Below are 17579 nucleotides of genomic sequence, written 5' to 3'. Positions count from 1 at the left end.
CAGGATATGCCAGGATAAGGCCAGCATCTTCTCTCGCTCTCTCTCTCTCTCTCTCTCTCTCTCTCTCTCTCTCTCTCTCTCAATCACACACAGAAAAGAAAACTTAGACAGAGCAGAAATGTAAATGTCCCAGAAAAGAAAGCCAAAGCGAATGTCTGAGGTGGAAAGCAAGCGTTGACAAACACCGGCTCTGTTCGAGGCCGCCGTACGTGTGGATAAAACTGAGAATATTCAGTTGTAGAAGCGATCCTGCTGGTTTCTGTGCACGCTTGCATTTGTGTGCTTCAGTAGTTCAGTAGACGCAGTTACACACAAACATCACACACTTGTGATCGATCGGAACTTGGCTGCACAACCCGTTACAAGGAGATATGACACAAACACACAACAGAGGGGGCCTGAAGTCATGGCATCCAGCAAAACCCAACGCGGCCTGCGTGCACAGCACCAGCACACGCAGGAGCTATTCATGTGTGTAGAGATGCTCTGTGTAGGTGAGCGTGGCAGAGGAGCAGCAGCAGTCAGGTGGAAGCTCCGTCAGCTCGGTTTCCTCTCCCGTTGGGTCTTTTTATAGGCGAAATTTCCCCCGTTTACATCCCGTCTCTAATCCCACTGAATTCCGACTGGTTTGATCTGCATTTCCGCGCACTGGTGTGGTGCCAGTTCACCGTTTGAGGCGGTTACGTAAAAGAGCAATGCTTCGTCTCTTTAACTGCGCAGGGAGCCAATCAACAATCACGTCACTTACAAACACAGGACATGACAGCAGTCCTTGAGCTGCTGCCCAGTTTGAGAGGAGGGTCCAGCTCACGTGACAGCCTCCTCATTCCACAGCGCTTAGAAGCATGTTGTTTTTTCTCGATTTAGCAAAAGATACTGTCTCATCTTTTGTTTAGGGCTTTTGAGACTGTCCACAGCGGCTAAAACCTAATAATGTTATAGTACAGTACAAGTAGGGCTGTCAAAGGTAACATTTTTAGGACGATGAAGCCGTTTGTGCTGGAAGGAGTTTGTTTTCAAATGAAGGACTTCTGTCTTTTAGTACCACCTCAACCTACAGCAAAAGATAGTCGGGATTCCTCTGCAGAGACATCTACAGCCCAGCTTGTGTCAAAGCACCCTCACAGACCATCAGGGCCTCAATAAGTCCACCTCTGACACAAATTAATGGTTTAAAAAGGATCCTTTCATTGTGAAATTCGTTGATTTTTTGCATATTTATGTGAAGAACTATTAGTTGTAGTAGTGTCATCATTTTGTCCTGTTTTCAGTCCGTCCTGCTAGTTTTGAATATTTTTCAATATTTTCAAATGAGCTTCATTGAATATTAAAACACACTCTTAGCAAAATTGCAACAATCTTTTTTGTAATGTGTTGCAATTTTGTGTTCCAAACTGAACTCAGTGTCAACTGAACAGGAGGTCAGCAGGAAGCGAAGGTACATGGAAAGGGTGCTCATTTGGGGGGGTTTAGGAAGGAAGTGATCTACTGTAGACATGCACACCACAGACAGCACAAATCAAAGTCGTGAGGGCTCCGACAGGGTTTCTTGGAGGTGCCTGTAACCTTTGGGGTTTTGGGGTCAGGGTTCAGTTTGCCTTACCTCTGGGGTCATTCGGCTAATGGTGGGCAGGTCATAACCAGCGCCCAGGAAGTTAGGAGCGTAGACCTGCAGCTGAAAGTCGCTCAGCCATTGGACAACGGCCTCTGAGCTCTACAGGAGAAAAAAAAGGTGGCAATGGTGTCACTGTCTTTGTGTCGCTTCTGCAAGAGCCGCTTGCGTCTCAGCAGTCCAGACTTGAGCTGCCGTCACAGCTTTATTAACGCCACAGCAACGCAGCCAACTCTTCCCCCACCTGAAATGACTGAATGTGGACCTTCTGAACACTCACCCTCAGAAAACACACAAACACACACCGCTGGCTTTCACCAGTGACTTGAATTCTGCACCTGGATACTGGTTTCATCTTGTCCGTTTGATAGCTCACATTCTAGTCTTAGTGCACGTTAACCCATAATCCCTGCCAAAAATGAGATTATGCTTAAATTAACTGTCTGTTTATGCAGAAAAAAGCTTTCTTGAAGTTTCTCCTGTTATGCCATCGCAGCAATGTTGACACTTCATACAACTATAATACAGCACTTAATATGCTTCATATTTTAGCCTTAAATGCAGTAAATTGGGGCTAAACTTTTCTCTTTCTCTAAATGCCGACCTGGGGCAGCAGAAACAAACGACTTCCACACGGCGCCTTTCATCTCCGTCTATTCTGCACGTCTCCTCCTCCTCCACCCTCCAGAACTGTTGAGGAATCTTGAGTCTAGCTGACAGATGGCTTATGAACATGGCTTACATGACAGTGCACACCCGCGTGCGCACACACGGCACAACACACATAAACGCACCACGACCACCTGCTACTTCAATATTTTCCGCGGTTCATCAAGCTTGAAATACATTATGGCAAATCACACAGTAAATAACAGCCAACAAGGTGCAATTTCAGATTCCAGCATCAAGACAGCCCACAATATGCAAACTGCTGGGTACCTGCCAACAAACACACACACACACACACACACACACTGCTGTCTTATTTAGAGCTGAGCTAGCCTGAGGCTCACCTACACACCATCAGCTTTAACACAATTATCTTTGCAAAGAAAACTGCTGGGATGCAAGAAGATAAGCTGCAAATAAAAGTAAGGACAGAATGATGGATAGCATGTAGCAGTGAAACCAGAAGGGCATGATTCTCTCTCACACACGCACGCACGCACACACACACACATCCATCCAGTTGGCAGATCCTTCACTCACACACTTACCGGGTCGTGGCTGCATCCCAGCATGCGCAGCACAGACGAGGCCAGCTGGGACAGAAACCGCTGGGACATCTTGACGTGTGTGTGTCGATATATGTTTGCGTGTGAGAGGCGTGTGTTTAAGGTGACTGCTGAACTACACCGCGATCCTCATGCTGCAGTTGGATGCTACTGTCTGCATGTTTGGGAAAAGGGAGAGAGGACTGACGCTGTGGGAGTGTGGGACTGTCCTACCTTCCCCTCGCCTGAGCCCTCCCCCTTCCTGGCTGCCGTGGCTTCGTAAGGAGGCGCCTCGTGGAGTGGACATCCTGACTGGCTGGATGTCCGGGAGGAACTATTGGAGCCTGTGAGGAGCGAGACCATTGGTCAGTTTGAGGCTGTAAACTTGCAGCGGATCCATAGAAGCGCTTGTTCAAACGATCCAGCCAATCTGCTTCGGTACCAGCCAGATTCTCACTTTCTGTGAAATGACAAAGCCTCCTAACCAATCACAACCCTCTACATTTCCTCCTACATCTCCTGCCTTGGCCATCTGTCTGTGGAACCAGCCAAACACTCAGCACTTTAAAGTGAGAGTTATCTATTTACAGACCAGCTGATCATGCTCCTACACCTTTACGAATCATGCTGCCTCCAGCTCTGAGACCCTAAATAGATCTGGTACCCTAAGCTAACCTTGGCCAAGGATGCAACCATAGCAAAACATCTGATTGGTCAGAATCATCTCTGTCTTAACCACTCTTTTGGAGAGACTGAACAAATACGTGAAATACACCGTAAAAGTATTGCTAATATATTGCAAACATTATCAATAATATTGGAACTATTATTATTAATACTTAAATAAGAAAACAATGGAAAGCCATTCACTGTCACAAGAAGATATTCCCAGATTTCCACCTCCCCCTTAACTAATTGTCAGTCCCTGCACTCACGACGTGATGAAGAGCAGCCTGGCTGCAGACAGACACCAGGCCCAGCAGTTGTTCCAGTTACATAACCAAACACAGGCAGGACTGCTGTGGCATGAACGCTTCTTCTTACCATCTATGTATACTCCAATAATCGGAGATCTTGGAATGTTATTTGGTAATGTTTGTGTTTCCACATCAGGAGTAAATGTGGGAGTAAAGTTGACCTGGTTACTATGACAAACCACGAGTCAACTAAACTTACTTTAAGTGATGCTTTTTTTACTATAGCATTTTTACCCCGCTAGACATTGAAGAATTGTCTTAAATTACAATGAAAATTTGACTATAATTCTTGTTTTTGTGGCTCAATAATGCTATTTGCTCTTTTTCTCAACACTTTTAAGAGTCTGGTCCGGGTAAATGAAGCTTCCGGATGGAAGAATGATGGCCCTCTGCTGGGGTCGCTGTCTTACCTGCAGGCTGGTCCATAGATTTGGTCTGCTCCAGGAGATGCTCCTTGGCTTTGGCAGACTGGGACAAGACGGTGGCTAAAAGCTGCAAATCAACAAGGTATTTTTATTTATTTTCTTGTTATATTCAGCCTTCAGCTCAGATTACCGGGAGAACACCAGGAAATACAAATGGGTGAGAAGTTTAACTAAAAAAGCTTCAATAACATAACAAAACACAGTGCAGTTCCAACTTTAAAGATTTCTTTTTATGTTTTAGTGGAATTGAAGGTGATGTGCTAGATGCTAATGCAACAACAGAGAAGAACTAAAGTGTTGGAAATATTAAAACTATTAAATATTAAAAATATTAAATATAACACTGGTGGACATCAGCTCTGGACTTACCAGAGAGGCCAGGTCGCCTCTGTGATGTGTGCTAATATTATATTAAAATGCAGCTTTTTAAAGTAAGAGTTTTGTTCAATAGAAGAAATAGAAAATTCTGATGCTCTATTTGAGATAAACTGCATCATTATTGTAGGCTAAAGTTATCTATGCTGACCCCAATCAATGGAGAACGTGTCTGACTACGGATCAGAAGATTCCAGGCTTGACTCCTGGCTGGATCGTTGACGTTTTGGAATTTGGCTCCAGTTCAACTAGACGGTTGAAAGCAACCAGAAGACATTTTGCCTCTCAACCAAAAGCTTCTTCAGTTCTGACCTGAACAGTCCTGTTGACTCTAGTCCAGGTGCTTTATGGATTTACATGACCCAGATGAATGAGAATCTACACTCTCTGGCCCAAACACCCCCAAACAAACAGGTGAGCGCCTCCTATTGGATAATTACTGCATGGGCCATTATCTGTCAGTTGGCAACAATTGAATTAAGCCCCACTGATGCAGAAAGTAGCTTCTCATTCCTTGAACAACCATGTTAAACAATACATCCAGTGGTGGTGTTAGTCTGGTTGAGAAGTTGAGAAAACATCTAAGGAGATTGGGAAAAAAAAAACTACTCAAATTGAGTTAAGAATGGTCCAATGCATAATCAAAAACTGGAAAATTAGTGGGGGGTGGTCCAGATTCCTTGTCCCAGGGTGATGGGTGCATCAGGGTAGGAAGAGAGGCAGCTGAAATGATGCCGCCGTCATGCTTAGTGGCGACTGAACCAGCCTGTGGGGGCGGCCGTGACCTGGGGTCGCAGTGGTTAGTCAGGTCCAGGGTCAGCAACATTATTTACCCAATGAATGAGGTCAGCTGACTCCAGAGAGTGCTGAAGGCTGCAGAACATTGCACTGGCCCACACCTGACATCTCCACCCCAGGAGGTGCAAGAGCCACCAGGATCATTAGAGATCCGTCTGGGGGGAGACTGGGGTCCTACTGCTTAAATTTTGTTGGCCAAAACTGAGAGGCTCAGGCGGAGCTTCTTCCTACTGGCCATTAGAGGTTTTGCTGAATATACTGTGCGTGTGTGTGTGTGTGTGTGTGTGTGTGTGTGTGTGTGTGTGTCCCACCTTGACTCCCTCAGCCTGTGCGTGCAGTATGTGTGGGGCACTGGCGGCACTCTGGCCGCTGCCTGAAGACCTCACGCTGTTCACACTGCTGGAGCTACCGAGGCTGCTGCGGTCTCCACCTGCAAAACACACACACACACACGCGCGCGCACAAACACACACACATAGACCCATCCAGGCAACATGTATAGGTTTTATGCATACGAATGCAAACATGCAACAGCAAGATGGACAGTGACAGTCAAACCCACACGTGAAGACATACACCAACAGATCTTTTAGTCGATTTTCAAAGAAATGCACTAGCAGGTCTGACTCTCCACTCAAATGCACTGGGCAGCATGTGATTGGGCGGAGGGACGGACAGGATGGTGGACAACTGAGCAACAGAGTGCAGTTAACAGCAAACGTTCTGCTTTCAGACACACACACGTACACACACACACTAAACGCTCCTCCTCTCTATCTGTCCTGAACTGTCTTGGTCTCGCTCCCACACCAAAGCATCCACGTACATACAACAGCTGCAGAAGGATGCAGATGCTGCAGTCCTACACACGGTCACTGGGCTCAACTCAGTTTACGATGAGATAAGCAAGACATGAGAAACCAGAGCACAAGAAGCCCAAAGAGTATCTGAGATCCTCCAAATGCCAGTGGACAAATCCTCCGTTAGGGACACTTCAAAGGCAGCATCAAGGTAAAACCCATCACCACTGTCTTTGTTTGAAAAGGTGTCAGATACTGTTTGAACCCTTGTCCAACTTTAAAGCGTCGGGGATTAAGGGCTCAGCGCAGCTGGCTTTATTACCTGCCACAGGCTTGCGCAGTACCCAGATCTCTTCATTGGAGCCTCCATGGGGCCCACAGGACGGGGTAGGAGAGCAGTGAGGACTTGCCTCTGTGCCACGACAACCTTCAACACAGAACACCACTGTTAGACGCTAACTAACGCTAACTAGCCCTCCGAGCCTGCTCTTGATTATTTAGCACATTATTTGGTCCAATTTAACTGAATTGATTTGGTCCGGTTTTTACCCATGAAAGCCGAGGAGAATTTTGGGTGGAAATCAACACTGTCAGCCTCTTTCTATGCTCTAATCTATAGTGTTTAGAATCAGACGGTGTGTTACTATTTAAGAAAATTTCACACGAATGAAACTATTCATTGATTAATGGAAAGACTCCAGAATCAAATACTCATCCATTGAATCAAAAGAGCACAAACTTTAGAGAAGAGCTCTGGTGAGGTATCATATTAATGCATACGTTTCAGGTTCGCACCCTTTCGCTCCACAGCACCATTCGCACACAGGACAGCACACACTCACATACACAAAAACACACACACACACAGAAAAAATACAGCATATATAGATAAATATGAGAACATGTATATAAACCCATAACATGTATATTTGTGTATATACACATATATGCCAAAAATGTATATACACAGACATATATAATGCAGTACATGTGTGATTATATATGTACGCTGTCAGAATGGAGCTGGTGTCGTGCATTTGGAGAGTGTTTTAAACCACCATAACAGCCCTAAAAGGATCTCTAATTGATGTAACTCTGGAGCTTGACGGCTCCAGAAAATCACACATATGCTTCCTTTCGAGTGACCACAAACCCTTTAGTCAGCGAAACGTCCTCCACAGTTTACGTGTGAGGGGATTTATGATCCGGCAGGTATCGGCAGTGAGGAACTTACCTGCCATCCGGTGACATTTCCTCACAACACATTCACTCTTCTTACACAAATGTTGATTTTTAGGTACTCGCAGAGGTCTGCGTGTAATCTGCATCATTCTCAATAACTCACGGGCAACAATCGTGCCGACAGACGGTTTGTACAACATGAATAAGTGTTACAGTAGACACAGTATATGGCTATACTCAGAAAGGCAACGATCTAATCTGTAAATTAAAAATCATACTTCTTATAACGGTGGTGAAACCACAGTTCTTTAATTAGGTTCCTGTCTACAACATACAAGCTGACACACAGACAGCCGTGAGAACAGGGTGGATAAAGGTGGCGTTAAAGGTGACGTTACAGACGAGCACAGTGGCACACGCACGGCGTGATGAGGAGCGTATGAGGTGCGTGGGTGTGTTTTCACACAGCTGGCAGGGGCGCGCGCGTCGTCGGGACAGTTATATCAAAGCAATAGACCGAAAACTCAAATAAATAATATTCAAGAAAGGAGGAAACGGAATCAAAGTATGAAACAAGACACTAAGCTGAGAAACACAGCAACTCAACTGAACAGACGTTTGTGGGGAAGTGATGAGGTTCTTCCCACCTAACGTAGCCTGAAACAGACGTATAAGTAAATCCTGGAGTAAACCATCCATAGTGAAGGGGACGGTTTTATGGTTGACTATTGATCAAATCAAAACAGGGCTCATTAGAGAATGACAAGAACTGGAAATAAAATAATACAAATGAAGAGGCAGGCTACGGTTATGCTACAAAAGTGTTGAAGAGTGTGAACATGGTGCTTAAAGTGTGGTTGCTAATAGATGAATCAATAGATATAGTAACAACCTCCAAAAGTCTATTATGAAGTTCTATTATGGAGGTTTTGATGAAAATGTTTCTTTTTCATTGGAATATTAGCTATTAGGGCTGTAAAGCTGTTGCTTAGTGATGATGGAGGTGACAGCAACAAAAACAGGAAAAATAAAACGAGCACGAACAAAACACACATAAAAATGATGCATACCACAAAACTTCAATGGATGCCTTCTTAAACATTCAGTATATACTTTTAGACATTTAGATTACTGCTTGGAAACACGCAAAAAGAAAGCATCACTTGAAGTTTTATTAATAATAATTATAATAATAATAACAATAATAAAGGGGCGTGTACCTGGGCCAGTGGGTGTGTCTCCCTGTGGGGTTGTCACGGGCGACTTGTTATAGCCAAAGGAAGTGAAAAGTGGAAGAAGTGGCTGATGGGAATGTGGTGGAGGAGGAGGCGGTGGAGGCAGGATATGGATCTGATGGAACGTGGTGTCGTTGCCGTTGACTACCGCGTTGGCAGGGGCAACCGTTGCCGGAGGAACCAGCGGTATCTTTTGAAACTGTTGAGTGCAAATGACTGTGCTGGCCAAACCTAAATAACACCCATCGTGACGACAAGCACACGCGCACACAACCAGCCAACAGTGAACCATCGTCACGGAAACAAACAAACAAACAAACAACAAAACAGAGAATTACACGCAAGAAAAAAGAAAGAAAAATTAAAAACTGAAAAAGACTGGTGTTACAAAATTAGACAGGAAATTAAAATCTATAAGAACAAAGAGAAGAAGAGGGCAAACATATGGAGGAATGCAGAGGAGCGCAGTGGACAGGGAAGTATTAGAGAGAATGAACTCAAACGTCATAAGAATTCTTATTATTTAGACATAAAATCCACGCGTTACACTACAAATCACAACAACTAACAATATATTTATTTAGGATTTGAATGGACGACTTGACAGCCAGCCGACCCGTTTAAATGACCATAAAAATCTGATCATTATCCATTTTCTGAAGTTATCAAGTTATGGAAGTGATCATGTAAAGTTTAAACAGTATTATGCTTTATCAGAGACACAGTTATCTGATTAAGAAATCGGATCAAACTACCAAGATTCCCCCGATGTCTGCTTAAACATATAGCTGCTAATGGGATTTTTTAGATCTAGAAAACACAAGTAAAGTGGTCACAATGTGAAGGGAGGATGAAAGACAACAAACATGGAGTACAGATGAAGGGCAGCATCAATGCGGAGCCCCTCAGTTGCCACATTTGGACAGCTAAAGCTAACCCCGTAGCTGTTGGCGTGTTGGAACATGTAAACCTGATTATTGTCTCAGATTATTGTCTATAAGTGCATGTAAATGTGTCAGATCCTCCATTACAATAATCTGATTACTCCCAGTTTATGGATTTTTATGGTCATGTAAATGGGCCCAATGTTAAGAACTCGTGCTTAAAAACTAAAAGACGAAATGTTGCAGTGATTCGCAGCGAGCTTATATGCGCTGTAAAAAAGACCAAAGCAATAACACTGCTGCTTTTTTCTAACTTTGGTCAAATTAAACTGGCTGCAATGCTGTTGGATGACCATACAGATTGCAGGAATAGAGAACTTATCACTTTTCAAGCAGACGCTAATGTGCTAGCAGATGACCGAAATGGACTTTGCCACAACTGAATCAAATCCCAAACTACTCCAGTACGGCATTTCACTGACGTAGATGTGTTTAAAAGTCAGTAGGTGAACAATATTAAGCCATTATAGACGCCATGCGCCTGGTGAGGTATAAAGAACTAGAGGGTGGATTAATAAAGTATCATTATATGTAATTACGCTGAAAAATCACCCTTTGCCTACAAGTCTGTTTATCCATTCAGTAAAAATAAATAAATAATGATTGGGTGTGATTATTCTGAGTGAATAAAACCCACAGCAGTTGTTATTACTGCTCAACACAAACGCACGTACACTCTGTTGGAGGAAAGGGGAGGACTGGGGTGTTGTGGATGTGAGGCACGGTACATGTATAACATCCTGACGGGGCAGGAAAGGTAAGCAAAGAAGAGCTAACAGCTGCTGCCGCTGGAGGTCCAGCTGTTTTGGACTGTACCCACAGCTGCTCGGCGCTAACCTTTGGGTAACAGCAGAAGCCCCATCAGCACTTTGCCTGCCTCCCGTACGGGTTATACAGAATATAAACAAGCAATCGGGGAGGAAATAACAACAGCAAAATATGGGTTATATCGGAGAGAAGAGGCCGAGATAATGTGGAGAGCAGTTCAGATCATAAAGACAGGGACAGATATCCAGAGCCAGACGGTAATCAATACAGGCAGACGGGTGGACAGACAGAGCTACTAAATCGGACAGACACCAAAAGACACGGATAAAACATCTGAGCCTCTTTGTGATCGTGTCAATGACCGTCTGGGAGGATGGGATGGATGAGAAGGTGCGGTGGAGATCTCAGCAGAGAGGTTCAGAAGTGCGGTGTGGAATGGACAGAGTGGTGGCAAAGTCGGTACAGTCGCCGCTCAACTTACCTGCGAAGGGATGGAGATAACGAGCTAGAGTTTATCAGCCTACCCCTGTCCCTGTCAAATATCACCCCATCACCAGCCTTTAACTTTGCTTTGGTGATAATTCTCTATCTTCTCATTTAAACTTAAGGAACAGTGAATTAAATATCACATTAAAGTCACATTTAAAGCTCCTTTCACGTCTAGTTAAGTCAGTAAAATACAGCTCGAGCTGTGAGATTTGCTCGAGCTCGGTTATCCAATCCGGATGTGAGGGATTTTTATTGGGTCTTTAAATTACACTCTGCTTTATTAAAATGTCAAACATCATTTGGCAAAGTAAAGCTACATCAAACTGTCTGAGACGTTGTTTTGTCTTTATCCAGACGGCGACACAATAAGCTGTCGATTTGATTTGATTTTTAAATGCACTAATCGTTGAAACAACTGATTGCTGCAGCTCAAAGAGAACTTAGCACACACACACACACACACACACACACATACCTGTTCGCTTGCTGATGACCTCCACCATGGTGGAAGGGAAGTAGCCCACGCGGTCGTTTCCTGTCCGGTTGTCATGGATACAGCCCTTCCAGCGTCCGTCGGGATGCTGCTCTAAAACCTGGACGTTTGAATACCGTTAAGTTGAATTTATTTTCACAGGAAAATGTATTTCAAATTTAAAAAAAGTGTTGTTTATGTTGCAATAATCATTGTTCGGAGCTTCATGGACTCCAACGCAAACCTGAAGATGCGAGCCAGCGTTTGGAACAGTGCAGGCTTGTGTATATTCACTTTCTGGACTTAATGGCTGAGCCCAGAAGCTCTTGACACCCTCATTTCTATTCATGAGTGGTGGGCGGATTGCAACACAGCAGGGTAACATGTTTGTGTGAATACTTTGAATGTATAAGAATAATTTCAACAGTCGGCTAAGGTGCTGTGGCCAATTCACATTATTTGAGAGGAAAACCCACTGGACCACGGCTCCATCAGCAAAGCTCTGAGAGAATCTATTATTTCATTTCAGGCCCCCTTTGAAAGAGTATCGAAGTAAAGATGTAATCCAGTTGTGTCCAGCTGTGACTCTACCGATGTTCAAGCTATTTATGAAGAGTGTGTATGAGTGTGTATCTCTATGGTGGCGTGGTTCCAGCTGTGTTTTACCGTAATCACGTCTCCCGCTTTGATGTTGAGGCTGGTCAGGTCGTAGTTGTTGCAATAATCTTTAAGGGCTCGAACCTGCAGAGCTGCTGAAGCATCTGGCGGACAAGAACAGGCGGTAAATCAGACTGCGGCATGAATGAAAGTCTCGCCGCGGTTTAAATGTTCAGATCTGTGCTGTGAAGGCTGAAGCCCAGTCATCGTTCCTGGGCTTCACAAGCATCACAGACCCACTTTAATGTCTGCTGTGTACATATCATTTCAGTGAAAGAGTTTAAACGGCTAATGTAGCTCCTCCTTAGAGCCAAGCTACAACTGGATTATGAATCCTTCCTTCCTTCCTTGCTTGCTTGCTTCCTACCCCTCAGTAGCTGCTTGATCTCTCGGCTGGCCTGTGTAGCCGTGAACTGGTAAACGATGTCCAGGGCAGTCTGGCTGTAGGTGTTCCTCACTGCTGCGTTGATACCACTCTGAGAAGAGAAAACAGGGGCAGAAATAAATACCCCGGTGGTACTTTCACATTTGGAACCTGTGAACTAAAAATCCTGGCAGGAAATAAAGTTGTTTTTAAAAAAAAATCTGTGATACATTTCCAGTAAAAGCCAACCTTGAGTTTTTTTAATTTTAAATCCAAAATAAAATCTACCGAAACCCGAATTAAGCCTAAAAACCTAAGAACGAATCAAAGGGAGACATTTATTTTTTTTATTTGATGTGTTATTGACCTGCCTCTTATAGCATTTTGTACACTAGCATGTATACATACCATAAAGATCTGTAATGTAGCTTTCAATTAAAAATTGCTACTGTAAAGTCCCATCAAATATCATCAGATATATAAAAATACACCAATGTGCCCGTGATAACCGAGAAACAAAGATCGGCCTTTGTTTTCTTAAATGATTCGACGTTTTAGCATTAATGTTGCATTTGCCAGATGTTTCCTCCTTCTGAAGTGGAAAACATCTCTCCAGGTCCAGTCATTCCTCACAGAAGACAGTGTGTCTCCATGTTTTCTGTCCCCCACTGTCTGACTTTAGCTAAAGCCCCCTCCTCTCTTACTGTGTTACGGTGTTACTGTCACACCTGTAACATTTTACAATAACGGAAAACGCCATTAAATTTACAGGAAGTTTGAGCTTTGAAGCTTTTAAAAGCTTAAAGCTGGAAAGTTCCCAGTAACAGTGAAACTGTCCTCTAAGTGAACTCCTGTTAGCAACGCTGGAAAACTTCACTTCCACTCACTTCCAACAGGAGTCTCACTACGTCAGTCTTTCCGCAGAGGGCAGCCTCGTGCAGGGCAGTGCCGGCTTTGGTCTGTCTGTTGATGTCTATACCTGCCTGGATCAGCAGTCTGCCGGCAGATCAGAGGGAAGAGACAGTGAGCAAAAACAGGCTGCAGAGGAGACGCAGGAGTGGGACGCAGGTGCGTTAAACCAGCTGCAGCTACACAAGATTTAATGGTGCAATATGTTCCGGTGAAATAAGGTTGCTTTGTTGCTAACATGATGTTGATTAACAAAGTTATTTTTCAGAATTAATCACGATAAGAGCAGCTTTATTCAAGAACCATTTATATAATACACATATCACACATGTATCGTGCTTTAAAGATGCGATGCTTCGCCACAGCCGTCATGGGATGGATCAATAGCACGCACAGGCACTCACACTTTGTTACTTTCCCACATTGTGAGCGGACACAAGTCCGTTCATTACCGTATTCAATTTCCCTCAACAATGAAATTTCCCTGTGTCCCTGACACAGGGCTGCGCCACAGCTGAGCAACATGGTACTTCACTATGGCTAATGCTAACTCTCAGATCCGTCAGTCCCTGCTGACCCCTGGATACAGATATGACCATATGAATGCAAAAACAGACAATTATTCTGTATCTTATTGTGCTGAGGGGAAATTTAGATGAAAAACAAACCAACGAGATGAGATTATGCTGACTCAACACTCGTAATTTATTCTTAGTTATCTTAATAGGCTTCGTATCTTTCTTTCACATTATCTGCTAATGCAGAGGCAAAGTACACAGGTTTATGTGTGCGCCTGTGTCTGGACGTGTCTACCGAATAATGTCGATGTGTCCATTCTTGGCGGCCAGGTGGAGAGGAGACGTCCCATTGGGGTCGGTGGTGTCTCCTTTTTTCGGCTCCAGCAAAGCAGCGCACATGTTGCTGGACAACAACAGCTGCACCACCTGAAGAGAGAGAGACAGAGAGACAGAGAGACAGAGAGAGAGAGAGAGAGACAGAGAGACAGAGACAGAGACAGAGAGAGAGAGAGAGAGAGAGAGAGAGAGTGTGAATAGCACAAGTCACAATGAATCTGACATTTTCAAATCCGGTTCAGGCCACTTCCAGATGTGGCGCTGAATCAGACACGTATCGTTTTGGGTTTTTTTTTAGCACGACCGTGGTCTGAACAGCTGGATTGCATTTAATGGGACTTTGACGTCTTTCTGGAGTGACACGCATCATAATTGCCCACCGCTGACAAAAGTCGGAGCGGGAACGGGAGTCACCGTGATGACGATAAACATGGAAGACGGTGATGATGGAGCTGGCCAGTGGACAGATAACACAGTCTTAGACGTAATTAGCATCTGGGGTGACCCTTCGGTGCAAGCCAAACTTGAAGGGTTTTATCATAATCGCTCATAATCCTCATTTTAAGCAACACCCGCTCACAGATATGCTGGCTGCCGCCACTTGCTGTTTTCAAAACTAGACCGCAGGGACTAGTTTCAACGGCGGCCGCCATGGCCGCTTCCACAAACAACGTTTTCTTTGTGATGTCGTTAATGTTGAAATGAGCGTGAGCTCTTCACATCGCTGTCTGTAGACAGACCACATTTAAACATGTCATCTGAACAGCCAAACCAAAAAAAAGAAGATATTTGAGCAATAAATGGGAACTGAGCGTTAAGGCCCAAAGTGTGGTTTTGAAAGGTTCTTACCCCGACCCTGCCGAACTCACAGGCCAGGTCCAGAGGGGTCTTCCCTGCATTATCTACAATGCATGGGTTGGACTGGTGCTGCAGCAGCATCTCGGACTGGAGACACAGATACACAGAAGAGAAGAAAGAGCAGATGTTAAAAAGAGAAACGATGGTGAGATTAGAACCCGTCCAGCTAACTCTCCCTCCCAGCCGCATTAGCCTCTTTGTGAAACTAAAAGCAGCCCAATTAGCCTGACTCACAGGAGGAGAACGGAGCCACATTACAGCTTATATGAGTTTTCTGAACTGAGGTCACCTGTTGATAAAACGTGTGTTCATGTGATGAACCTGTTGTGATGAAAATGAGAGAACGTATCAGAGCTGCTTCCGACACAATCCAGATTTATCCAACCAGCTAGACAGGAGTGTTTTATCAAGCTGTTGGCAATCTTTAATGGAGGTTTACAGAGTTTCCTGGCAAATTACTGCGATTGCAGCGCAGTAAAGACAGCCGCAGCTCTCTTCTCCTACTGTTTTGTTGCTAAATGCTAACACTTTCCACCAGTAAAAGAAGATGGTCTGTTTTCATTTAGGAAGAAGAGGGACATGACATCTGGTATCATTTCTAAAGACCAACACTGGTTATTATCGCCCTCTTTAAAGCCCACTCTGCTGTTCATCAGAGCAGCAGATATAATCAGATATTATTTTGCACAGACCACTGGAAATGAAACTGTAACTCTGCTACACAATTTCTCAGCGTTTCTTTTCAAATTAGGTGGCGTTTACACTTTATACTGTGTGGAAAATGTCTTTACGAGGCTGCAGGAACTCTGGTGCAAGGGCAGAAACTCAGAATCTCTGGGTGGAGCTCCTGAATCATCCCTTTTACTGTCATTTGAAAAACAAGGGGCTGCCAGCGACAGCAGGACTCAAGAATTTCTCTCTCTGTTTGGCCAAAAACAGATTTATTTTCACAGACTCAAAGTTAAGAACAACTTTATTCTGTTCAGTTCCTATTTGCAATTAAATCTTCACCATCAGATGAAAACAAACTAAGAGAATATGTTAAATTCATTAAATTATACGCGTCTGGAGTCAGTGCACTAGAGGGTTAGAGGCCAGTTTGGTAGCCTGGATAAATCATGGCTGGAATCAAAGAGGTGCAGCAGTTTCTGGGTCTCTGCAGACGCCGGGCACGGCTCTCCTCCGGGGAAAAGCCGTCTGCTCCGGTGAATCTGCTCCGTTTCAGTGCCGTTGCTCTGCAGCAGCACTGCAGTGTTTCAAACCCGGAGACAAATGATGCCGCTGGGGGGAAAAAGTCTTCATTTTCCTTCACTTTTCCTTCCTTCCTTCACTTTTCCTTACACTTACACTCTACCACATTACCTGAAAAGCACTTTGGGCGTGTGATTGTTGTGGGCGCCGTAACGTTCAGATATACAAACGTGGGCAACGTTGAGACAATAATAAGTCCCACAGCTCACATGTTTTCAGTGGAATGGAGCTGATGTTGTGCCGACTCTCAGCCTGACCGTTACGTCCTCATCATCAAGTCATTCTAACACCTCCACACGGATGGAGGGAGCTGTGGGTTATTAACCCATTAGAGTCCGACCGCTCATTCAGGGCTAATCAGATAAAAACGCTCCCGAAACAGAATCAAACAGAACAAATGGCATTAATAGCAGCAGTGACTGAGTGGTTCTGCGAGTGTCTATTGTTGTATATAAGTTGTAACTCATGGTGCAATATGTTGAGCACAACAGAAGACGTGGCACTAATGGAAGAGCGTCACTTACTACGTCGTAGTGGCCGTGCTGCGCCGCCAGGTGGAGGGGGATCTGCCCCTCGTCTGACTGGCCATTGACGGAGGAACCCGATTTGAGCAGCATCTTCATTGGCTCTGCCTTCCCCTGCCAGGCTGCGTAGTGCAGCGGCCGCATCCCTGCAACACAGCATGGACACAATCAAACCCGACTAATGCGACGTCTGTCTGGGACCGTGTGTGCGCCCAGATGCTATAGAGGGAGGACCAATTTACACAGTTTTGACACCAAAGTGAGGACATTTTTCACAGCTTCAGTGGTCTCTTTGAGGGTTGATGCTTGGCTATAAGGTTAGACTTGGACTTAGGTTCAGGGCATGTGAGGCTCTTTTCTCCGGAAATGAAAGAAAGAGTATCTGTGTGTTGGTCCCCAACCTTTCTGGTCCCTGATGTCGACAGCAGCCTGTGACTCCAACAGCAGAGTGATGAGTTCCAGATTTCCATTGAGCGCAGCATGATGCAGCGGAGAGAACCTACACACACACACACACACCATTAGGTTTTGTATATTATACATTTTTAAGGCTTCATTTTTGATTTTTTTAAAAGCATTTAGTAAAAATAAAAAAAGCATATAAAACTAGACTTAACTCTTTGAGGTCAGTCATAATGGCAAAGCTTAGCAGAACAAATGTATTTAATAGCAGAGGATTAAAACCACCAGTGGTTTGATGGGAGATAAAATGATTTCACATCGACAGAGACATGTGTCTGGTGTCACAGCAGGTGATCTGAGACTGGTGACCTGTAGAACTACGGTGGCCCGCAGGTCCAGACGAACAATCAAAAGAGCATCAAATGATGGATTTAACCATGAGGCTTAATGTGCCCTGCGTCTCCTCCGT

General features: G+C 44.4%; 1 protein-coding gene across 8 annotated transcripts in view; it reads right to left on the bottom strand.

The window, feature by feature from the left end:
* Positions 1-17579, bottom strand: part of caskin1 (CASK interacting protein 1) — a 209578-nt gene that overhangs the window by 8519 nt on the left and 183480 nt on the right. For 4 of the 8 annotated variants that reach the window (XM_057015782.1, XM_057015775.1, XM_057015777.1 and 1 more), the window contains exons 3-16: positions 17110-17207; positions 16709-16854; positions 14925-15020; positions 14035-14165; positions 13200-13308; positions 12316-12424; positions 11958-12052; positions 11295-11412; positions 8604-8849; positions 6524-6628; positions 5713-5831; positions 4214-4295; positions 3061-3170; positions 1604-1714 (exon numbers count right to left, since the gene is read on the bottom strand). In XM_057015782.1, the coding sequence (XP_056871762.1) occupies positions 1604-1714; positions 3061-3170; positions 4214-4295; positions 5713-5831; positions 6524-6628; positions 8604-8849; positions 11295-11412; positions 11958-12052; positions 12316-12424; positions 13200-13308; positions 14035-14165; positions 14925-15020; positions 16709-16852 (1575 nt within the window). In that variant the 5' untranslated portion in view covers positions 16853-16854; positions 17110-17207. The remainder of the gene's footprint in view (positions 1-1603; positions 1715-3060; positions 3171-4213; positions 4296-5712; positions 5832-6523; positions 6629-8603; positions 8850-11294; positions 11413-11957; positions 12053-12315; positions 12425-13199; positions 13309-14034; positions 14166-14924; positions 15021-16708; positions 16855-17109; positions 17208-17579) is intronic. The other 4 variants (XM_057015779.1, XM_057015778.1, XM_057015781.1 and 1 more) reach the window with 4 other exon arrangements.

Source organism: Takifugu flavidus, chromosome 18, assembly GCF_003711565.1.
Source record: "Takifugu flavidus isolate HTHZ2018 chromosome 18, ASM371156v2, whole genome shotgun sequence".
NCBI lineage: Eukaryota > Metazoa > Chordata > Actinopteri > Tetraodontiformes > Tetraodontidae > Takifugu > Takifugu flavidus.
This window is presented reverse-complemented; position numbering and strand designations above follow the sequence as displayed.